This window comes from Amblyomma maculatum, chromosome 8, assembly GCF_055883805.1.
Source record: "Amblyomma maculatum isolate TAMU_Amacu chromosome 8, ASM5588380v1, whole genome shotgun sequence".
NCBI classification, from domain to species: Eukaryota; Metazoa; Arthropoda; class Arachnida; order Ixodida; family Ixodidae; genus Amblyomma; species Amblyomma maculatum.
The window spans coordinates 623,854-648,455 of NC_139351.1; the positions used below are offsets into that span (position 1 = coordinate 623,854).

The window sequence follows — 24,602 nt, forward strand, 5'->3', positions numbered from 1 at the left end:
GAGGTTATTCAAACTCCCAGGGAAATATTGCATAGTGGGTGGAACAGCGCGAAGACATGAAACACACAAGAAGAGAAGCACAACAGACGAGCGCTCGTCTGTTGTGCTTCTCTTCTTGTGTTTCGTGTCTTCGCGCTATTCCACTCACTATGCAATTGTACCAACTCGCCCAACTGTCCATCCTACTTCCCAGGGAAATGTTATGTTAGTCATCATCATCAACAGCCAGACTATGCCGACTGCTGGGCGAAGGCCTCTCCCATATTCCTCCAATTAACCCGGTCCTGTGCTAGCTGCATCCACTTGACCCCTGTAAACGTCTTAACCTCACCCTCTGCTCTGCTTTCCTTCCCTTGGAATACAATTGAACACACTAAGCTAGCAACCATCTGTTATCCTCTTTGCACTATGTCCCACTGCTTCTTGATTTCCCCTAGAATGTCACTAACTCGAGTTATTTTGTTGACCCACTTTGCACGGTTCTTATCTCTTAAAGGGACACTACGGCGGTTTTCGAATGAGCTAATACTCTATATTTTTGAAGTAGATTATTTGTTGATCATGCCTGTGAAATTATTTTTCAATTATACATAAAACACCAGTGCAATCACCAACTGAAAACACACAATTCAAATCTCCCGTGCCTCTCGCGACTACTACAGAGGAGGAAAGCAGAGAGAGAAACCTCGCTTCTCCGTCCATTGTGACATCACTTTGAGAATCCAGAGGCACTCAGAGCCACCCGAGGAAGCTCTCAGCGTATGCTGTTCCTCGTCTTGCATGCGTTGTGGACGTACAAAACATGTAAACTTAATAGGCTCCCAAAGCATCGTTGGGCGGCGCTGCGGCTCCTGATGGGCAACGCCATCTGTGGCAGAAAAACACACACTGGGACGCTGCCGGCTCGGCTCGCTGCCTTCGCGACGTGCGCCGCGCGCTTTCTCTGGAATGAGCACGCGCCCTGACGCGCCCCCGCAGGCGCATCGCGACATGCCGCCTGCATTCCGTCTTGATGATTGGACAACCTGCTGCGTATTTCCATGAAGGAAACGTAATTATAGGCGAGAAAATTTTTATTCACGTCTGCACTGTAGAGCAGACGACAGACGGCGATGAGGACATATTGATTGTGAATGCGTTTCCCACGTTAGCGAAAACATAGGAAGTTTATTTCGAGGTAAGTCAGCTATGTAACTATATTGTCGTATATTGTCACGTAGCCGTTTAAGCCCGTAACCAGAAGGTTGGTTTTTAATAAGGGGTTGATCTAGCAGGCACAGGAGAGCAGGTCCAGAGAACCGAGTGACAGCAGCCGACTTCAGCAATTCTTCTCATCGAACGCCACGGGGCCACTTCCGAATCCGCGCACGAGACTCTCGATGAGCAGCCTCCTAGCGGTTGCTGTTGCACACGCTACATTATAATATATTTAAAAACTGCGGAAGTATTATTAGTACTCTGAAATAAAGCTGCTCGCTTGTTGATAGTTTTGGCCTGTAGCATGAGATCTATATACGGTTTTGTTTTTATTATTACGACGTTACTAAAGCAAATCTTGCAGTAGAAGAATAAGCCATAGTCCGAAGGAGGAGATGTTTTTTCAAAGGCACGAACGCTAGCAGTCTCAAAAGCGCATGCGTGCTCCGCGCGCTGCACGCAACATAACCGGCTCGCTGGTTCGGAAGGAAGGTAAAATCCAAGCTTGTACTACAATCGTGCTTCATTTCGGTTCTTACTAAATGGTCGTGCTTCATTTATATTTGGTTTGCATTTACGAAACCTGTGACGCGAATAGGGTGCTCCGTGCGAATAGTGTCAATCGAGCCATAACTAGGATCGCTTTTGTATTACACTTCCAACATATTTTTGTTATGAATAATAATAATGTTGGTTCATTTATTGGCCAGTTTGCGGAAATCTGTAAAAGCGGCTCAGCCAAGCATGTTTTCCACCCCGCCCCCTTCCCCACACACAAAAAAAGGCCTCTTTTCTAGATATTTTCTTGATCGTAGGGCACATTTACACATCATTGTCGATCGCGGACGTCGCACGCAGGATATCTGTTGATTTGGTTGCTTTCAGAGCACTCGCAAAGCAGGGAGAGAGCACAGAAAATCGGCAAAGAAAGACACGCGCGGAGCGAAGAGCAGGATAATCCTCCACCCCCTTCACTTCGTATACATGGTGTAAAACCATTGTACTCTTTTGATGCCTCTCTAAGACGTCTTTGTCAACTGTCGAACATTTCTGAGTTTATGGAGAGGGGAAAATTGGCCCTTTTCGTTTCCACAAAGAACGCGAGACTTCTCAGAGTGCTGTCATGCGGTTGGAAAACAGGTCTTGTGGAAACGCTTGCAATGAAATCTGCAAAGTTCCACACGTGAGCCTCGTCTTTTGGCGCTTCGCCTACTATTGTGGCTACCCATGACACAATGCTACTTAGTACCTCCGTTTCGCATCAGCGGAAGCGTTTTTGTATCGCCAAATCACCGCCAGGCGCAACTCGATCGCCGCACGTGCATAGGAAACTAGCGGAGCGTCTGCTCCGGCGATGTCCCATCGTTTCACATTTCGCCACCATGCCAGGAATGCGGCGCTGCCATCGCGCGGCGAAACTTGAGCTTGGGTTCCGTATAAGTGCTGTGTGCCCCCAATACAACACTGCTCTTTATGTGCTTGGATGCACGAGCAGCTGTGGCCGCGACGAGGTCGTCTTCCATTGTTTCTTGCAATGTCAAGCGCTCGCGGCGCAATGGGACGCTGCTGAGAAGAGAGGTAAACTCAAGCAGACTAAAGGAAACATTCCACTCAAAGCATTTTCGTAACTGTGACTTCGTGCAGTTTGTTCCTAATGCGATTTCTATTGGGCTTTGTCAAAAAGCCATGGCTGAACCATGACGTGGTTCCTTCCATTTCCTCACACATAGGGTCGTGCCAGTCATGATTCCCTAGAACCACGTTTATTGAAGGAAAAAAATGGAGGGGAGGCTTGTACTTCTGAGTCCCGACTGTAGTTCCATTAGTTTCTGAATATCAAGGTCTCATTCGTATGTGAACCTTCGCGTTTAGTGTTGATTGCGATCTTCTCATGAAGTACAATCTCACGGTAGGATGGGCAGACAGCATCGGCACATGGTTGTAATTGTGTGCCACGTTTTTTTTTTATGTGCAAACGTATGCGCAGAGGCTTCTTTGCTAAACATCAGACAATTTATCAGCTGCATGCACTTTTTGCTAAACATCAGACAGCTCATCAGCCGCACGCGCTGATCTTTTGCGAACGAGCAGATAGTTAAGGAGAGCCCACTGTTGTGTCGCAACTAGGTTGTGACGGCTTTGCGAAATCCTTTCCAGCACGAAATGTGCCTTATATGTTCATGAGACACCTACGGGAGCATTATTTAAAGATAAGGCCTGTACCATTCAAGTATGGAGTGCACTCAGCGAGTTTTCCTTCAATGCGTCCAAGCAAGCAATAATCGAAGTTGTTCGTGTATGGCCTCGTCATTTTACAAAGTCCTGCCTTGTTTGGGGATGAAAATGAAATTAGAAATGAAACCGACGAGGCTCTTGTAAAAAGACATTCCAGAGCATGGTTTCCTCGTGAAAGTGTGTGGATTCAGTGGAGCTGCAGATTGGCTTTCCACACACATCAGCCGTCAATTCACTTATCTTATATTGTGAGCGTACGATAAAAGGGAGAGGTTCTCTACATCTGCTAAATGTCCCATGACTCAAGAAGCATTCTGTGAGTGTTTGACTTGGTCTCGAGCACAATAGCTCCGTCAATGCCTTGCGTACATTGCATAGCTCGGCAACAGCGCTAAGCTTACAGTTAATTTGTCTGCCAGTAGCTGTGTACTGCTTCACTCTGTCCATAAAATTCGTTTCACCTATGTACAAAGCATGGCAGTCAAAGCAGGATTTGGTACACCACGGCCCTTTTTTCACAACAATGACTTTTCTTGCGGGGCGGGAGGCCTAGTGCATTGTTCGCTGCTCTCAAGAATATGCATGCCGAGGCTTCTTTGAGGACCATTCTGCTAATAACGACACACACTACTTTTCAAAATGCCTTACTCAAACCACAGCAAGATTTCGTGCAAAGCCTGCGCTCTCCACAATAGAAGTGCTGCATCGTTTGTGGGCGCATCTGGTACAGATTCATGCGGTGAAAAACCTTATGGTCATTCGAGTGGAAATGGCGTGCCATAATGACTTTTACAAAGCGGCAGAGAGCTGTGAACGGCATGCAGCGCATCGATGGAGCCGCATCGGCAGCTTCCCCGGTCCTCAAAATGTCATCACGCGACGTCTTGGCCAATCACAGGCAGCAGCGCGACCCGCGGTGAGCCCAGTCACGCGGGCTACGTATTTTTGCTGGAAAAAGGCTATTTCTGCTCTTTTTCTGCCTGATTTCAATCTGATATTCGAATTCACAGCATGAAAAACTTTGGGTTTCTGCTGAAAGCCTGATTTTTGCACAAGTGCTGCAGTGTCCCTTCAATGTTATACCTGCCATTTTCACTTCCATATCTCTCTGCATTGTCCTCAGCCTAAGTAGAACCTTTTTCGTTAGCCTCCCCGTTTCAGGCAAGTACAGATAAGATGCAACTGTTGTATACTTTCCTCTTGAGCGATACTGATAAGCTGTTATCATGTATGAACATGTTCCAAATTCACTCCATCCCAATCTAATTCTCATAGTTATTCCCCCTTTCGTGGTCCGGATTTGCGGTTACTACTTGTCTTAAGTAGACATATTTGCCTACCCCTTAGAGTGCTTCACAACCTGTCTGTTCCTTCCCGAGGCTGTTGAACATTACCTTAGTGTTCTGCATATTAATTTTTAGGCCTACCTTTGCTTCTTCTGTCTAGGTCATAAATCATTTATTGCAATTGGTCCCCAAGCTACATAAAAACCCACATATAATACTAGGAGTAATTTCGGGATATTAAAAATGAAAAAACAAAAAACAAAAAAAAAAAACTCTTCTCATCCACGTATACTGTGAGCAAGGAAAGATCAGTAAAGAGACTATTTGCATTAAATTTTGTAGCTGCACTCCGCACTTTCGCGTCCAACACCACCTCGCGCCAGGCGTCATGAACAGGGCAACACATCTTCATGCACCGGTGTTGATTCCCTCCCCTTCTTGCACTGACATGCTAGATCGGACCGTGAGAAGAATAGCTCACATTCGTCCTGGAAATCAGTTTGTTCTAAAACCTTCCAGCTCTCGATGGCAACGCACAAGCTGCCAGCTAGCATGCGACGCGCTCACACTTCTTGCACCTAACACCGGATGCGGCATACACGCCCTCCGAGTGCTCTCAGATTCTGCATTTTTGCGATTACCATCGTCCAGTGGATTGTTAGCCACGAGTCGCTTGCTAAAGACACCTTTCTCACAACTGTAAATGCATTCAATATTCCACATTTCTCGAAGGCGCAACCAATGCATTCCTTGAGAATGCTGGCAAAGCATTCGCGATTCGGCTACAGGCCAAGGCCAGCATGGCTGGAGAGGCCCATGAGAGACCTGTGCCGAGTGATCTTCCCAATGCTATGTTGGCCCCTTTGCACTTATCGATTAGCTTTGATATCTCTGCCAATTCTATCTGGTCTGTTGCATTGGAAGCTTTCATACTTTAGCTTTTCTTAATCGAATCTTCCATCTCCTTTGAAAGTTTACCGGCATCCACTCTAACAATTCTACCCCTACTTCTACCGCGAACTCAATTATTGTTCATTACTTCTATGCCAAGGTTGGCTTCTTCGGTTAGCACTGAATATCTATTCTGCAGCAAGAGCCTGAATTCTTCTATGTTACCCCTTATTCGATGATAGACTTCTTCCTCACTAACCTGTTCCTCTTCCTCTTCAAATCAACATTAATTCGAGACCTTACCATCCTGTGGTCACTGCATCGCACCTTTCCAATTACCTCTACATCCTGCATAATGTCGGGTTTACAACACAAGATTGATTTTTAGTCTCCCCGTTTTGGCTCTTCCATGTCCACTTCCGGTTCTCCCATTTGCTGAAGAAGGTATTCATGATTCGCAAGCTGTTGCGGTCAGCAAACTCAACTAATAACTTCCCCTTCTATTGCTTAACCCAACGTCATAGTTACCTGGTCTCCAGCTTGCTGCTTGCCTACCTTGGCATCGAAGTCGCCCATAAGTATAGTAAACTGTGTTTTTACTTTCCCCATTACCGATTCTACAACTTCACAGAAGCTTTAGACTGCCTGGTCATCATGACTACATGAAGGTGCGTATGCTTGTACAACCTTCAGTTTATACCACCTATTAAGTTTAAATACAATGCGCACCACGATTACCACCCTCTCATTATTGCTACAGAGCTCACCTGTTTGCCAGCTACGTATATCCTTATTGACAAGAAAACCTATTCCTAGTTCTTGTCTCCTGGGTAAACCTCGATAACGCAATGCATGCTCGGCTTTTAGTAGCACGCCTCATTTGGCCTCCTAACCTCACAAAGCCCTATGATATCTCATTTCATACCCTCTATTCCATCTAAACTCGTCTCACTAGTTGGAGTTCTCGCATTAAACGTTGCCATGGTCAGTTTCCAATGGTAGCTTGTCCGGAGCCAAAAAAATTCTTAGCACCCCTCGCTGCGTTGCAGGTCTGACGGCCGCTGTGGTCAGTTGCTCCATAGCCACTAGTGACTGAGGGCTAGGACCATGGGAGGCTGTGGCCGATTGCTGCACCAAGGTGGCCAAATCCTGTTCTGGTGAGGGGGCGAGTTTCCAGGGGTATTCACCGGCATAAGGTTGCACCTAAAACCCGTTAATGCAATTCCATCGATATGTGGATTTTTTTTTTTTTTTAATCCAGTGGAGAATTGCATGGCACCAGGACTTGAACCACAGTCTTGTCGTATGCAAGGCAGCAGATGCTCTAGCTCTGCGCCACCACTGCTCACCTGTTATGCATTTGGTCACTTATGCACAAGTCTCACCTGTATACACCCTGCCACAGAAGAGGATGTATACAGGTGAGACTCTCTTTCTCTGCTTTTCACAACTCTAGCACACACCTCCAGAATGCTTGGGGTTCGAATGCCTAAATTTTGTACATAATACAACGTTTCTCTTCCAAACTCAATGCCCCATATTATATGTGAATCCGAACAAATCTGAGCCTAAATGGCAGTTGTGGTGTCGTTATTTTTGAGCGTTATGAGGTGCAAGAAGAGGCATGCTAAGAACCACGGTGCTTGTGATGCACACCAGGTACGAATGACAGCCTTCAAAAAATGCAGGATAATAAACGTACCGAAGAAGCATTTCTGCGGACAAAACACGAATCCAAAATTATGTGAACAGGCTCTTATTGCCATCCTGAGTTGCAAGTAGGGTGAGCCACTATTCAACGCCAGGATGGTGTCACATGCGAAAGCGAGTACACCTCACACAGGAATCAATAAATATATCTCTTGGGCTGGGACTAAACATGTCCAATACGTATTGGCTGGCAAAATGCTGAATTTCAGAACTACTTTTCTTTACTAACAAGATGTATTTTAGAGTATGCCTGTACTAAACTTCTTACTGGCATGTTTGAAAGGGAACAAAGCCGTGTTTGTTTGCAGTATTACTGGGATGGGAACAGGTGCGGAAGAAACCAAAGTTAGAGTGGATACTTTTTGCCTCCTTATTGTGTGACCCAAATGTCTTCCATTATTCCTTTTTTCATCAGCGAATGGACTAAACTTCCAAAGAATAAAGTGACATTTTGCTTTGGGCTCTGTTATTGGATGTATAAATGCTTGAGCAGTGGCTTCGTTAACGTGCTTTGTTCATTTACTGTAGTGCCATTATTATCTTTTTTTCTCGACTTCCTTTCCATGCATCGGCCTCATGCCTTTGGGTGCTGTAGGTGTTGTAAATAAACTCACACAAGATTTCAATGTGACGGGGTTCCCAACTGCTCAGATGCTGAAACACTGTGGTGTCAACAAGTGGTGCGCTCAGAGGATTCATCTGAATACTATTCCCTTCATCGTGGGTATTGGGAGACAGTCCTGTGTGCAGTGCTGTTCGCTCATTTTGCTATGTAAGCCCATTCCCTAGACAAAGCAAGGTGGGAACGTTGTTTTAACCGTGCACTGCACTGTGCAGGAATTGATGAGTACAATGTTTTTCTATGTTAACAGGAATTGACAGCTGTTGCCTGTTCTTTTCTCCTGTAACTGCAGGGATGACGTCCAGTTCCCGAAAGCTTAAGAATTGCTCAACTAAGCACCAATTCACACTGCCAAGTTGTTCAAGTGACGATCAGTGCTTCCTGCAGACGCTTTGCTAATTCCTAGTTGCCCATGGGAGAAACAGCATCTCAAATTCCTCTCCATTTCAAAAGTGTTGCTTGTCAGCATCCCCGCGCACAACATACTGGGCGCAACTACCCACCACCTGGGACTGCTCTGTAGCTCACGCGGACTTTCTTTTATCATCTCGTGATGTTACAGTTGGTCAATGCTCACCATCCACACAATGGGATGCAAACCCATAAGTGCCTTATCGAGGTTAGGCAAGAACAGGGAAGGTGTGCATTCTGCGCACAGATCCCTGCAAAAGCAATTCTCACTTTTCAAAAAGAACTGCTTTGGAGCGTCAAGTGGTCTAGCTTACTTATGGTGATGGAGGCATTTTAGTCATGTTTTATATGTCCAAATCATACAGTGTTCTTATCCCTGCTTCCACATGCCTGGATCACATAAACCTCTGCATTTTAAGAGCAACGTGGGTCAAACCTCAGTTCACAGCTCCAGCCTGTAGACGGGCACACAAATTAAGGCGCGCAAAGCATGCAGTCATTCCAGAGGTAACAGCAAAAACAAAAATAACGATGCATGTGCAGAAAGGTTAGTAAATGGCTTACTGTTTTCGAGCTTAGAAAGGAAACTTCCGCCACTTCCAGAGCCTGCACGCAGCACAAAATTTTGGGGAGAAAAAGAGGGGAGAGTACAAGAGAAAAAAGAAAAGCCTGTGTTAGTTCCCAGTTAGGCATCAGGTTTAGGGACGGTTCACTGCAAACACAAACGGTGGGGACAGGACTCTGCAGTGCATGCAGACACTCACCACCAGAAAGAGCACTGAAAAAGCCCCCAAAGGACTCCCTGTGCCACAGGCACATTCATTGCGCAGCCCAATTGTATTTAATGAAAATCCACTTGATTAAACACAAATATCACAACAAGAAAAAAAAAAAAAAAAAAAAAAACAGTTAGTCATTTATGTGGATTCCATGAATTCAGTGTGAATACACACCTAACTAAATAGTCACTTAGTCATCATGAATGATATTTACCCTCTCGCTGTCGCGTGTTTCTGGCCGTGACACACCCACAGTGCCGGCTTGGTTTCAAGGAATGAGCATAGCGATTTATTTTTATTATGATTGCTATACAAATAACATAGTCAACGCAATATGCACATTTCAGTGTTCTGCAGGTGTTAATTAACATAATCATCATCGGCCTGACTATAAATGAGGTTAATGAAGATAGTATAAAAAACAAAAAAAGCACTGCTTGATACTTTTGAGAGTCCAAATCCGAGCTCAGCTCGTATTCATAATCAAAGAGCCATCGCTCCAGTCCACAGTAGAAGGTCCCGCACGCACGGTCAGCCATCCAAAAGAAACCGCGCATACGAAGGACTCAATTTTGGTGGCCCGCACAACGAAGAGAAATGGCACTTTGTGAAATCAAGGTGACAGAGAGACATAGAAAGAGGCTAAAACAACCTCCTTTGCTGCTGCTAGCCACAAGCAAGGGCGCGGCAAGAGAGAGCAAAAGCAGTGATCGAGTCATGCGTCGAAAGGTAACGGCGCGCGACCCTCAACCTGACGCGTCGTAGCAAAAACGCCAACAGAATAAAAATAAAAACCTGCAAACCTGCAGCAGATGGCTGAACAACCCTTGAACCCATAACCGCATGCGTGTGCCGCAAAACGCATGCACCGCATGACCGCTTAGCGCGAGCAAGTAGCGTGAGCGAAGCGACTACGCCCCCCCCCCCCCCCCCCCAAAAAAAAAAGATGGCGAGGGTGGGAACAGTCGCTCTATACTCTTCAGTATATACATACCAACACAGTGCAGGACAAAAATACGAACTTGTAGAAAGATTTGACAGATGACGCAGCCAGTCCAAGTGCGCCAGTTTCGCGCTCATGTTCTTCATGTTCAGGTGTGGAGTTTTGAATGCACGATAGAGAACGTACCGGTACATCGGCGGCACTGAGGAGGGGAAGCGTGAAAACGTACCGGTACGTTCGTGACAGCAAAAAGGTTAAAGCCAACAATCGTGATTACTAGAGGCTAATGGTGCATGGCCCCAGTAACTATCACCAGCATATCACCAGAATATTGAACATCCATTAACAGCACATCATCCTCAAAATTAATAATAAAAGTCCTCTCGTGCACACAGGAGAACACGGTTACACAGCAGTAGTTTGAACACTAAGGCCCTGCTGAAGGACAACAATACGGACAATGCATGTCCACCAAAACGTGGAGCACCTCCTCATATGAAACATGAACATCACTCTTTTTCCCAAGCATTTCTGACCCGGGGATCCTAAAATGGGAACCCCAGTGTTGCCAGAGGAGCCACCCTGACATGTTTCTAACAATGCTCTTATGGCATGATCTGACTGGCAGTGGACAACACCAGGCAATCGCGGTGAGATAACCGCTGAGCAAGCTGCCGGCAAGTATGCAGAGCACAACAGGCCTTTACTTGAACAATAAAAATGCCAACAGCCAAGCGCTGCGACACCATCAGAATGTAAGTGGTCTCACTACATGGGTGAATACAGAGCATTCTTGCAGGCTAGTTGGTGCATGAATTTTGCTGGAAGCTTAGCGCGGAAAAACAGGGACAACAGAAACACTGAAAACAAGACAGCGCTCACAGAGGTGTTCACTTTGTTGCCAACCAGTTAATGCAGACAACAATGACAGACTTTCTCAAATAAAGTTTCATTCCACAGGGACATGTTTGTACGTACTACCCTGTACAGTTCCACTTTTGTGATAATGAAATTCTCAAGGCAACAAAACATTTTATCATTCGCGGCAAATTCGTTATTGGGGGGGGTTTCAAGTGCGCATCAGCATCTCAAGATCTGCTGTATCTGCACAAAAATAGCCACGGAACAATGGCAGCATGGCTTCAATACATAACCACTAGACTTGACAGCAGAACAGGCTTTTGCATGACATGTGTGCAGGCTAATGTGACGCGCACTTTGAGAGGACATCTCAAAGTTTACTTTGGTTTAACACTTTTCTGTCCATGCCTGCACAAATGCAAAGTCTGCTTTTTACGGTAAAATCATTCAAAGTTTTCTGTTTCAAAGCGCTCCTGGACTGCTGGAGCCATACAGTGGGTAGCAAAGGAACTAATCTCTCAGTTTTGTTTTTTGTTTCATTTTTTCACTGCATGGTGGGATTTAACCCCTCCGCCCCTCAAAGCTGAGTCAGCTGACAACATGCCAGCAGAGCCATGCAAATCCTTCAGCTTCTTGCGCAACATTTTGGGCGGTCATCAAATTTTAGCACAGACAGTGAAACAGCATCAAATCAACCCCCACTTGAATAGTTCTGTCACTGCTCTAAAGGTGTTGCACTTCTTATCTGCCATCACCACCTTGGCACTGCTGCAGTGATCTTCCCTACGGGCCACATTTTTTCGCTTAGTTCAAAATATTCTCTAATAGATATTTACTCATTTCATGCACCGATCCTTGCTGCAGAAAATGCATAGATTAACCTTTTTCCGTGTGCCACTTCTGATATATATATACTTTTTTCTCATTAGTCGCAAATTTTTTTAATGAAAAGAAAAAACAAATTTTTCATTGCCTCACGGATAATTATATTGGATGAGTCTGGTACCATCAGAAAGAGAAATTCCCTCTAAAATTAAATCACTTGGGTATCAAGTAACAGCTACAAAAAAGAAAAAACTACCACTTTTCTCGTGGGCAGGAAAGTGACTCAGGCTGTGCATGTGTTGTCATCTCCTTCAACCCTCACCAACTGGCCTCTGAAGGGAGAGCTCATTGCCAGGATGCATGACAATGTAACACCGAGAGCTCCATGCCACGACATGCTGTGCACCCTCGAGGAAGGAACCAAGGAGCAGGCGTTGTTGTTTCATGCCAGCCCCTCATTCTCAGTTAATAAACTGGCATCTTGGAAAAGAAAGCCCGCACAACCACACAGCGTGCCTCCCGTCTTCAAATTGCAACGGGGAAACAGAAATGCCATCTCCCATAGTCAGTTTGGGGCATCATTGCACATACCAGCCATCACAAGGGAGCATAAAGAGATGTGCTAGTACTAGCAATGCCTCATCAGGTGAGCATTAAGTCATGTATTTCCGCTGAATGAAATTTGAAAGAAGCCGTTTTGGTTGACGCTGCTTTTGAACACTGCACCCCTTGTTAACACCTGTGCAACACAGAGAAGCCAACTGAGTGCTGTGTTTTCATTCGTGCAGGCAGCCTGCTCATACCTACTCGTCGCTCAGAATTCTACCCGAATACAAGCGCACTGGCCAGTAGTTATAGCAAGCTGGAATGTATTGACCGGAACAAACAGAGTCTATACAGTAGAACCTTGTTGATACATTCCCTGTTTGTACGATTTCCCAATTTATATGCTCAAAATCTTGGGCAGTAAAAATTATCTCCAATATTACACTATCTTTCTTCTGAATAACATGATTTCCTGGTTGCTATGTTGAAAACTTCAATCAATTGTGTTCATATCCAGTCAAACCCAGATATATCAAACCCGGGTAATTCGAATTTTGGTCATAGCAAACTCATGAAATATCTTCATAAAAATCCCATGTAAAGTATAGGAAAGCTGCGTCGTATATCGAACTACAATTTCACCAGCCATTCGGTATATCGAACTCCGCACCATGCTCTCGAAGGTGCACCTTCCCCAAAGACGGTCGCATCACCTTCGGCAATTTGCCGCGGAATATTTTCAAACCATGTGCGGAAGGAATGAGAGGGAACAGTTCAGCGACGGCTAGTCTAGGACAACGCCGCACCCTTTACCCAAAGGTGCGCATCTGCAGTGATTGTTTGCCATGTGCTAGCACGTGATGTTTGCAAGCCATGTGCGTGAAGGAACGAGAGGGAACCGGTTTGGCAACGGCTGGTACGGAGCTGGCACAGCCAATGCAGCTCTGGTGTTCGGGAGAGGAGAAAAACGCAATAGGTGAAAGCACAAGGGTGTACACATTCTACTGCCAAGCTTTCTCTCTCCCTCTCTCTTTCCCGGTCTTCGTTCGCAGCAGTATGCACTATGCAGGCGCCGACAAGCCAGCTCAGCCTGTGGCAGACAGAACGTCGGACGCTTTCTCCAGTGTGTGTTGTGAACCCTCTGCGCGCGGCAGCTGATGTGTGATGTGCATCTCGTGTCGTTGTGCTCAACGTGCGTAAGCTATGGCGGCTGTGGACATTAAGAAGAGGCAGATCTGTTGTTGCTTGTTTTTGCGAGTCGATCCTCCTTGTCCTTGTGCTGACCGTGCGAGGTAGCGTAAGCTATGGCAGCTGCGGATGTTAAGAAACAACATATTTTTTTTTTGCGAGTCATCTATCCTTGTTATGATGCTGAACATGCAGCGCAGCGTAATCTATAGTGGCATTTTCTTTTTTTTCCTTTTTTTTGTAAGCCGTCCATCCTTGCGTCTATGAATCAGCGAAAGTATGCGGTCAGCTGCGATCATGACAGCGGCTTTTAGCATTGTTCGCTTTAAATGGCATATGCAGCTATCACGCTTTCCAATGGTTTTGTGGCAGTGGACTACGCCCACCCCAAGCGCGGCGTAATAAATCACGGGCACTCTGCCAAGCTTGCTCCCCGCCACCGTAGGAGCTATCAAAGGTATAGTCAAAAGATGACACGCCGTGCCGCATCTTGGCATGCTGCCAATAAATGAGCTATGGATGCGACGGTCAAAACGGAGGGACGCGCCACCGACTAAAGGCTGTTTCACATGCGAGCGGAAACGATCGCGATTTCTGCCACAGCGACGCAAAAATCTGTTCCAACAAGTTGGAAATTTTTCGCTCTGTCGCTGCCGCTCGTCGCTGAGTTCGCTCAATCGCTTCCATGTGAGCTGGCCTTAACGCTTTGTAAGGGGTTTATTGGAGCACCAAGACCGCAAGCAACGTCCGCAAACCAAAGCGACGGGGGTAGCGTTCTAATCAACAGGGCAGTGCCAACAAGGCTCCGGCTCCACTTCGTCTACCTCTTCGGGTTGGCGCGCGAGCTGATGGCGATCGGGATTACTACAATACCCCCCGGCGGAAAAGGAGCCATCCTGGCGACTCATGGTGAGGAAAGGGTAGGGGGATCATAATACGGCTTGAGGCGGTCGACATGTACAGTTTCTCGGCCGCGGCGGCGATGATCTGGAGATGGGTTCAAGGGCTCTACTACGTAATTGACGGGAGAAGATTGTTCGAGAATGCGGTAAGGTCCATGATAGCGCGATAGGAGTTTGGATGAGAGGCCGGGTGCAGAGGAAGGCACCCAGAGCCAAACGAGGGCACCTGAGGGATATGAAGGCGCTGTATTTGTAGGGTCCCGGTTATGCTTTTGTTGAGCCTGGGTCTCCGTTGTGAAGGAGCGCGCCAATTGTCGGCATTCTTCGGCAAATGTGTGCGCTTCAGACAGTAGAGTGGTCTCTGAAGCGTCGGGTTGGTAGGGCAGGATAGTATCCATGGTGGACGTGGGTTCACGACCATATAAAAGAAAGAAGGGGGAGAACCCAGTCGTAGTCTGCGTAGCCGTATTGTAGGTGTACGTTACGAAAGGCAGCACTTGGTCCCAATTAGAGTGAGCGCTATCAACATACATGGCTAGCATGTCACTAAGAGTGCGATTAAATCGCTCAGTCATGCCGTTCGTTTGGGGGTGATACGCTGTGGTGCTCCGGTGAATGATCTGGCACTGTTTGAGGAGGGCTTCGACAGTGTCGGAAAGAAACGCACGTCCGCGGTCACTGATCAATTCTTTCGGTGCGCCGTGACGAAGAACGAGGCGATGCAGAATGAACGAAGCAACATCCCGTGCGGTGGCAGACTGCAAGGCCGATGTTTCCACGTAACGGGTTAGGTGGTCGACGGCTACGATGACCCAGCGGTTGTTAGCCGACGTGGTCGGAAGCGGGCCATACAGATCGATACCGACACGGTCAAAAGGGCGGCTGGGGCAAGGCAATGGCTGCAACGGAGCGGCTGGCTGAGGGGATGGATTCTTGCGACGTTGGCAGGCGGTACAGGATCGGATATACTGACGAATGAAGCGGTACATGCCGCGCCAGTAATATCTCGTACGCAGTCGAGAATAGGTTTTCATGACACCTGCATGGCCGCATTGGGGATCGGCGTGGAAAGAGGTGCAGATTTCGGCACGGAGATGTCGCGGAATCACGAGAAGCCACTTTCGCCCTGTAGGATGGTAATTGCGGCGGTATAAAAGTCCATCACGAGTGGCGAAGTGGTGGGCCTGACGACGAAGTGCACGTGACGGAGACAGCTCTGCGGGCGTAGACAGGAATGTTAAGAGGGAGGATATCCATGGATCCTTCTGCTGCTCAGATTTCATGTTGGTAATGTTGAGCGGCGACATATCGTAGGCACAAACGAAGCCAGCCGTCGAGTCGTTAGGAAGTGGTGAACGGGAAAGGGCATCAGCGTCGGTGTGCTTGCGTCCAGATCGATAGATGACATGGATATCGTACTCCTGAAGACGTAACGCCCAGCGGGCGAGGCGGCCGGAGGGGTCTTTGAGGGAGGATAGCCAACAGAGCGCATGGTGGTCGGTAACAACGTAGAATGGGCGACCGTAAATATAAGGACGAAACTTGGTAATGGCCCATATGATGGCCAGACACTCCTTTTCGGTCACAGAATAGTTCGATTCTGCTTTCGTGAGGGTACGACTAGCGTACGCGACGACATACTCGGAATATCCAGGTTTCCGTTGAGCAAGAACAGTGCCCAGACCTACGCCGCTTGCATCAGTGTGTATTTCGGTCGAGCAGGCAGGGTCAAAATGGCGGAGTATAGGGGGAGATACCAGTAGACGGCGTAGTGTACTGAACGCAGCATCACAGGCTGGTGACCAAGAGGAGAGGTTCGGGCCTCCGGCGAGAAGTTGCGTTAAAGGGGCGATGATACTGGCGAAGTTTCGGATAAAACGACGGAAATACGAACATAGACCGATAAAACTTCGAAGTTCTTTCAAGGTTGTGGGCTTGGGGAAGTCTGCGACGGCACGAAGTTTGGTAGGATCCGGTAGAACGCCATCCTTGGATATGACATGACCAAGTATTGTGAGCTTGGTAGCGGCAAAGTGACATTTCTTCAAGTTGAGCTGTAGGCCGGCTTCAGTAAGGCACGTAAGGACACGCTGAAGGCGCAGAAGGTGGGAAGGGAAATCTTTCGAGAAAACGACAATGTCATCTAGATAACAAAGACACGTTTCCCATTTGAGCCCACTGAGAATGCTATCCATCATTCTCTCGAAGGTGGCGGGGGCGTTGCACAGTCCGAACGGCATCACATTGAATTCATACAATCCATCGGGAGTGATGAAGGCTGTTTTCGGGCGGTCAGCGGAAGCCATCGGTACTTGCCAATAGCCAGAGCGCAAATCTAGCGACGAAAAGAACTCCGCTCCTTGCAAACAATCTAGCGCGTCGTCAATTCGTGGTAGTGGGTAAACATCTTTGCGGGTTATCTTATTCAGACGCCGGTAGTCCACACAGAAGCGGATCGTGCCATCTTTCTTCGTCACCAACACTACGGGGGAGGCCCAAGGGCTATGAGATGGTCGTATGATGCCCCGTTGAAGCATATCGGCGACATTGTCACGAATGACGCGGCGCTCAGTGGGCGACATGCGATATGGTCGCTGCCGCAGGGGAGCATGAGGACCAGTGTCGATTGCATGAGAAACGGTCAAGGCGCGGCCCAAGGAAGGCTGGGACACGTCAAAAGATGCACTGAAGCGCTGAAGGAGGGCGGCTATTTGGTCCCGTTGGGCGGACGTAAGGTCGGTCGCGATAGCTCGATGAAGGGCGTCGACAGGAAGCTCATCACTCGTAGCAGCACAAGACGTCAGGGCAGCAACTTGAGGAAAAACTTCAGGTTCGGAGAACATATAAGTGCGATCAGGGTCCAGCTCTTCAATGTAGCCGAGGCACCCCCCCGAAGAACAGCCGTCGGGCAGGGAAAAAGGGTTGGAAGCATAGATGACACAGCTGCCATCAGAAATTGTTAGAACGGCGAAAGGAAGAAGGAGGCGGTTATGGTGGGCGGAGGCGAGTTTGGGCGTAAAGAGAACAGGACTAGGGAGGGCAGATGTCGAAATAAGGGGAACGAGAACAGAAGAAAAGGGAGGAATGTCGGTGTCTGCAGCTACAAGGAGTTTAGCAGGGCGCACAGGCGGGTCACACAGGGAAACATTACACACAGGGGAAAGCTCAACTTCAGAACGGGCACAATCAATCACAGCACTGTGAGTTGACAGAAAGTCGTAGCCGAGGATGATGTCGTGGGAGCAGTCGTAAAGCACCACCATCTCGACGAGATACGTAATGTCTTTGATGCAAACTCGTACCGTGCACGCTGCCACAGGGGTGATGCGCTCTGAACTGGCCGTACGAAGCGAAAAGGCAGAAAGCGGCGCCGTGACCTTGCGAATTTTGCGGCGAAGGGCATCACTAATTACAGAAACGGCAGCACCTGTATCCACCAGCGCAAGAACGGGAAAACCTTCTACGAACACTTCAATGACGTTGGCGGGAGAAGGCGGAGGACTTAACGAGTTCGTCAAACGCGCAGTTCTTGCCTCCGGAACTGCGGCATTCAGTTTTCCCCTTGCGTAGGGCCCTGTCGCCGGACCATTGGCGAAATGGAACATCGGCGAGGCGAAGGCGAACGGCGTGTCGAGTACTGAGCCCGAGGTGGAGACGATCCAGAAGAGACGTTGCTCAAGGGCGGCTCGGGATCGTAGTGGTACTGACGGACTGTGTTCTCAGGATGAAGCGGGCGCTGACGGCAAAGGCGAGCGACGTGACCCGGGAGCCCGCAAGCATAGCAAATTGGGCGATTGTCGGCGGTTCGCCATGGGTTCGTAATGCGGTGTCGCGGTCGAGGGATCTGAGACTGAGGGGCCATGAAACGAGGTGGAGCATAAAATGTAGGGCCGTTCTGGTACGACGATGTTGGAAGCGGACCGCGCGTTCCAGCGGTTACTTGAGCGTAAGTGAGTGGTGCTTGCACAGGAGCGATGGGAACACTAGAAGGCAGCGCTTCGGCGACTTTCTCCTCGATAACTTGGCGGATAGCTGGCGAGATGGATGGCGCGTTGGCCGGCGCTAATTGCGAAGTGCAGACGGTCGGCTGAACTGGGTGGAGGAGGGACAGCTGGCGTGCAACTTCTTCGCGGATGAAGTCTTTGATATTCTGCATAAATTGAGACTGTTCCGCAGACGGCGTAGCCAGTGCCAAGCCAGCAATGCCGGCAGGTGTGGCAGCCCGCCGCGTAGAAGCACGTTGCTTTCGTAGCTCGTCAAACCTCTGGCACAGTGTTATAATGTCGGATACGGAAGTAGGGTCTCTGGCCGACATCATATAGTACGCATCATCAGTGAGGCCTTTTAGAACATGTGTGACTCTTTCGGGCTCGGGCATGGACGGATTGACCCGCTTGCAGAGGTCAACCACGTCCTCAATGTAGCTAGTAAACGTTTCTTCGGGACGTTGAAGCCGTGCATGGAGGCGTTGTTCGGCGCGCGAGTTTACGTACTGCAGGACGGCCGAAGACATCCGCGAAGTTCTTCTTGAAGACAGACCACGTCGGAAGATCGGCTTCGTGGTTTCGAAACCACAGATTCGCCACGTCCGTGAGGTAGAAGAAGACGTTGCTCAGTTTGATGGAATCGTCCCAGCGATTGTAAGTGCTGACGCGCTCGAAAGAGGCCAGCCAGTCGTCAACGTCGTGGTCGTCGGTACCACTGAAGAAAGGTGGGTCACGGGGGCGTTGTGCCCCGGGACAGAAGATGGTGGCAGGAGTGGCAGGGATGGGCGTTGATGGTTGGCTGGGAGCGTCCTGCATGGTTGTGACCGAAGGTGGTAGCGTGCGGTTCCGAAGTTCCAGGGTGAAATTTGCGAGGAGGACTGGGGCGACGACCGAACCTCCACCAAGTGTAAGGGGTTTATTGGAGCACCAAGACCGCAAGCAACGTCCGCAAACCAAAGCGACGGGGGTAGCGTTCTAATCAACAGGGCAGTGCCAACAAGGCTCCGGCTCCACTTCGTCTACCTCTTCGGGTTGGCGCGCGAGCTGATAGCGATCGGGATTACTACAGCTTCTTTTTTTTGTAATTCTCGAGGGCAAAAATGGGAGGGTGGGTTCATTATGCGGGTAGGTTGATTACACAACAAATACGGTATCATTTTTCACGATCGTAAGCTTAATCTCAACCCGCTTTCTGTGTATCTATTTATCAATATATTGAACTATTTTGTGATCCCCTTTGAGTTCGATATATCCAGGTTCAACAGCAATACGTTTTGCGATTAAATGTGCTAACTATTGCTCGCGACATGAAAAACTGATCACCGCCACTCATCTAACACAGTTGCTTTCCTGTGCAAAACATCACAGAAAGCCAACCATTTCGTAACTATTCGCTCGCATACTGGAGGACAACACAGCCATCTGTAAGCCCTCGTAATGATACATGTCACTGGTGTAAGGGGGCAAAGCACCTGGAAACTCTCAAGGAAGCGATCATTGCCTTCTACGAACCGGATTTGTTGCTAAATATTTCGTGCTTAGGTCAACACAAATACACACTGAATGCTGCGAGAGTACTAGATGTCTATACGGTGATTTATACTTTTATGCAGTAAAAGTGTCAATTCTAAATGCCTTTGTACCCCATTCAAGAGTTTTTCAAAATCAGGCAGTTTGAATTATATGTTTTCTCGAATAATACATTTCTTTCCCACTTATTAAAGAAAAAATGAATCAACGAGGTTTTACTGTACAGTCGAACCCGGATATATCGAACTCGAAGGGGATCGCGAAATAGTTCGATATATCGATAATTCGATATACAAAAATCGGCTTGTGACGGCACTTACGATGCGAAAAAACGATACCGTATTTGTCGCGTAATCAACCCACTCGCATAATGAACCCACCCTCCACTTTGCACCCAAGAATTTGAAAAAAAAAAAAAAATGCGTTAAGACCAGCTCGCTCACATGCAAGCGACTGGGCGATCTCAGCGACGAGCGGCAGCGACAGAGCGAAAATTTTCAAACTTGCCACTCGAGCCACAGCGGCAGCTCAAAACAAGGTTTCTGTGTCGCCGCGGCGGCAGAAATCCGAGCATTTTCACTTGCATGTCGATGGCGCGCGTCAGTCCGTTTCGGTCGTCTCATCCACAGCTCATTGGCAGCGTGCCAAGATGCTGCGCAGCGATAACGTCAGGGCTAGCGTTTATCTTTTTATAGCTCCTGCGGTGGCGGGGAGCGAACTTGGCAAAGTGCCCGTGATGGCTTGATTGCACAAGCCTGGTTCGATTTATCACACCGCGCTTCGGGCGGGCGTCATGATAGCAGCAGCTGACCGTGTGCTTTCGCTGATTCATACATGCAAGGATAAACGATAAAAAAAAAAAGAAAAAAAAAAACTGCCACTTCTTAACGTTTGCAGCCGCCATATCTTACGCTACGCCGTGCGTACAGCACAACGATAAGAAAGGAAGACTGTCGCAAAAAAAAAAGAGAAAGAAACAGAGAGAGCTGCCGCTTCTTAACATCCGCAGGCGCCATAGCCACGTCCGCCGCCGCATGCAGGGGGTTCGCAACACACGCTGGAGAAAGCGTCCGACGTCTGTCTGAAAACGGGCTGAGCTAGCTTGGCGCATGCGTTGCGCGTGCTGAAGGAGAGAGATAGCTCGGCAAAAGAATGGGCACACCCACGCACATGGCTAGCAAACGTCATGTGTTGGCGCGCGGGAAACAACTGCAGATGCGCGCGCCTTTGGGGAATGGGCGCAGCGCTGCAAAGACCAGCCGTCGCCTCTCATTCCTTCCGCGCGTGGCTTGAAAACGTCATGCGGCAAACGACCAAGGGTGATGCGATCGTCTTTGGGGAAGGCACACTTTCCAGGGCGTGGTGCGGAGTTCGATATATCGAACGACCGGTGAAATTGAGTTCGATATATGACGCGGCTTTCCTATACTTTAACATGGGATTTTCAAGGGGACATTTCGTGAGTTCGATATATCCGGGTTCGATATAACCGGGTTCGACTGTATTTGTGGGGCATCTGTACTGGCCAGTCCGGAGCCTACGAAATGGGAAAGCATCAATGAGGTTTGACTGCATTCTTGAGAAGTCCATTTATGGTAACACAACTAGCAGCAAATATGGCCATGAACAACTTTCCACAACAAATGCCGACAGGAAACTACAGCAAAAAAATGCGTACACAGGAAGGTTTTTTTCTTTGCTTGCAGGTACAGCTGCTTTTACTTTAACACAATTGCAGTGCTCCCTGTCAAAACACAAAATAAAACAGAAACCTCCGACAAAACAAAAAACAAGAAAACACGGCAATAATTGAGCAGCCAAGACTTGCGGTTAAAGAAAACAAAACAGCTTGCCACAGCTCCTCAGACAAAAAGACAAAATAAAGAACATATCCAAAGTCAATAGCAGTGCGTTTGAAATTAATGCACAACCTGCAAGTGAAAACCAATTTGAGTGACTACTAACCCCCACCAACAGGCATCTATAATGTGGCCTCCCATTTCACACAGTTGCTTCATGCTTGCTGATTTTTGACCACTGACCGAGCCTTTTTGCAATAAGTGAGGAATTGCAAAGTTCCAAAGAGAGAGGAAGTGGAGAGCAAAATGTGTTCTCAAGAAACGGCATTATTCTGCTATACAACACACTGCTGACAGCCCTGCTGAGTGAGGCAATGAAAGTGAAACCATTTTTTCCAATTTCGCTCACAGGAATGAAGAGAAAAAGGAATCCCTCAAAATGTAAGATGCACAGGCTTGTGCTAAACCCAGTTGGCAGCACACAGAAAACAGTTTAGTACAGCACTTCTTGAGAAGGACGGGAATCTCACTGAGCAAGTGTTACACTCACTTTTATGGCAACCCTTGTTCAGTGCCCTTTCATGTCGTGTAGCCATGTTCTTTCTCTCGTTCTACCCTCGTAGAGACCAGGAAATTTCTTGACAGTTTTCTAGCAATGTGTGAATAGTCAATTTTAAGTTCTAAGCAAATACAAAGCCAACAAATATTTTTTTGAAATAGTTTCGAGACTGCAAATTTAGCAGTTAACAAACAGAATTTGTTAACATTTTCCGAAATATGTTTGCTGAATTAAGCAGAATAAAAATAACTGTTTTCAAGTTTGCATTAATGTTCGAAAGGCAGCAAAACGAACTAAGCACCATAGCCTGGAGCGCTTAGTGTAAGATTCTTTGCACAAAGCCGAATTTAGATATACAAGGCAGAGATATTTCTTGGACATGATTTACAATGCAAACCTGCACGACCCCGGGCCATGCATCCCACAGAGTTGGGCGTACAGACGTGACTGAAATTTAAGGTGCGTTGAGTAAGGTCATGCGAATGCACTGCGCATGTGATCGCGCTTTTGTAGCTCTGCCAGAGAGGTGGAGGCTTTAGCATAAATTGCCTGTTAGGCGAAAGTCGGAAGACGTCAATGAAGGCACCTCAATTGTTACCCGCACAGTGACTGCCCAAATCTAGAATAATTTCGCGTAGCTCCAGATGGAGCCACAATGTTGGCATGAGTCGGCACACCCTCTCACACCACCAGACATGCCTAGTTTAAACTGTATTCTTCTGTGGTGAGTACTAGCGCTTAACCATGCGAAAAGGTACAAGTAGAGGGAAATTGTGCCCCTGCATCATGACCACAAGAAAATGGCTTTGATTGCAGTTTTATTCTCCTCTTAGTTTCATGTACAGATCAAGGGCTTCCATATTTGTTTCCAGCTAATCCTCACAGCCAACGCCTCGGTAGTTATCTCAGCTTCTTTGTTATTACCTTTTTCGCCATCTTCTTCTCTCTCTGACCTTCTGTGCGGCGAACGCGCAATGCAGATCCTGCCGCGGCACGCTCTCTTTTGTATCTCAGCTTTACGCATGTGCTCATGCACAGTGTGCCGTAAACCGTGGAGCCGTCCAAGGCCCAGTTTTGGATGTGGTTGCCACATCGTACAGCGGTCTCTTAAAGGGACTATGAAATGGCTACCACATTTGGAATGCTTCCGAGCATTCGCCAAAGTACAACTCTTTGGAAAAAAGCCAGCAATTTAATATTGATGTTTAAAAACAGCGTTTTTTTTAAATTTGCGAGCTCATTGGCTCTCGCATAGCGTGAAGATTTGGAACTATTCTGCCGTGAGTACATACGTCACAACTACAGAGTGTGACAGGCTGCCATTGACTGCAGCTGAGATGGCCACTACGGCACGGACATACTTCTGGTAGCTGCGAAAGTCGTCTGCTCGAGTGCTGCATGCGTGAACCACGCTCAGCACTCGTGTCGGCGCCAGACTAAGAAAAGCGCACGAGCTGGTCTGATTCAACGCCGTACCAACTGTACTCTTTTGCTTTAGATCACTTTTCAGGAACAGCACATAAAATAGGCGGCATCGACCTTCATGTACCGAGAAACAGCGCAGCAACAGCGTACTCAAGTCCCGTCTAGTCTTTGCAGCATCAATCATTTGCGCGGCGTGCTGATAATTATTGGAACATGCATCAAAAAGGTCTTCCACAGCTGCATCGCAAAAGTACACAAATTCGCACCAGTTAAGTGCAGCACTGGATGCTGCCCGCGAGTGCTGCGACCGACAGCACTCCAGCCGTGCGCTGCTCTCTGGTCGTCGCTAGGCCTTGGTTGTTTGGCACTGAAGCCACGGCGGACGGTGTTTTGGAATCGGCCACTTCACTGCCTTTCTAGCATAGTCACTCACGTGCTCCTGTGCGCGATTCCTGCGTGTAGCTTCGGAAATCGGTGACAACCTGCGCTGCCGAACTGCATGTGTAGAGCTGCTGTGCTGATGTTTTGCGCCATCGATTCTGGCTCGTATGATGCATACATGAGATAAAATGCGCGTGCACTTCCTAAACGATGTGCGAAAGAACTTAATAAAAATATAAGAAACACTACACTACCCTTTTGTTAATCTCAATTCTGAAAATTTGCGAACGAGAAATTTGTGCTCATATGTAATCGGATATTAGCTCTCTAGCGATCTCTTGAAATGATCAGTCCATGCTCATGCCAATGATATGCGTACATTCTATCCGTTATGCAAAACAAGAGATGCCTCTCGCGACAACCATGAAAGCGCTCGTTCTGGCTAAAAACGAAAATGGCATGTTTGCAGGCATGTAACGCGCATGCTCGTCTGCCAGCATTTATACAGAGTCGTTTCTATCGCATC

At 47.8% G+C, this 24,602-nt stretch overlaps 1 protein-coding gene across 7 annotated transcripts in view; it reads right to left on the minus strand.

Annotated features, from left to right (window-relative positions):
- The window catches only part of LOC146180427 (DNA-binding protein RFX2-like), a 158,142-nt gene that overhangs the window by 95,306 nt on the left and 38,234 nt on the right, over positions 1-24,602 (minus strand). For 3 of the 7 annotated variants that reach the window (XM_084576020.1, XM_084576018.1, XM_084576021.1), the window contains one exon: positions 8,917-8,958. The exons of the other annotated variants lie outside the window; for them this stretch is intronic. In XM_084576020.1, the coding sequence (XP_084432146.1) occupies positions 8,917-8,958 (42 nt within the window). The remainder of the gene's footprint in view (positions 1-8,916; positions 8,959-24,602) is intronic. 7 annotated transcript variants of the gene reach the window in all.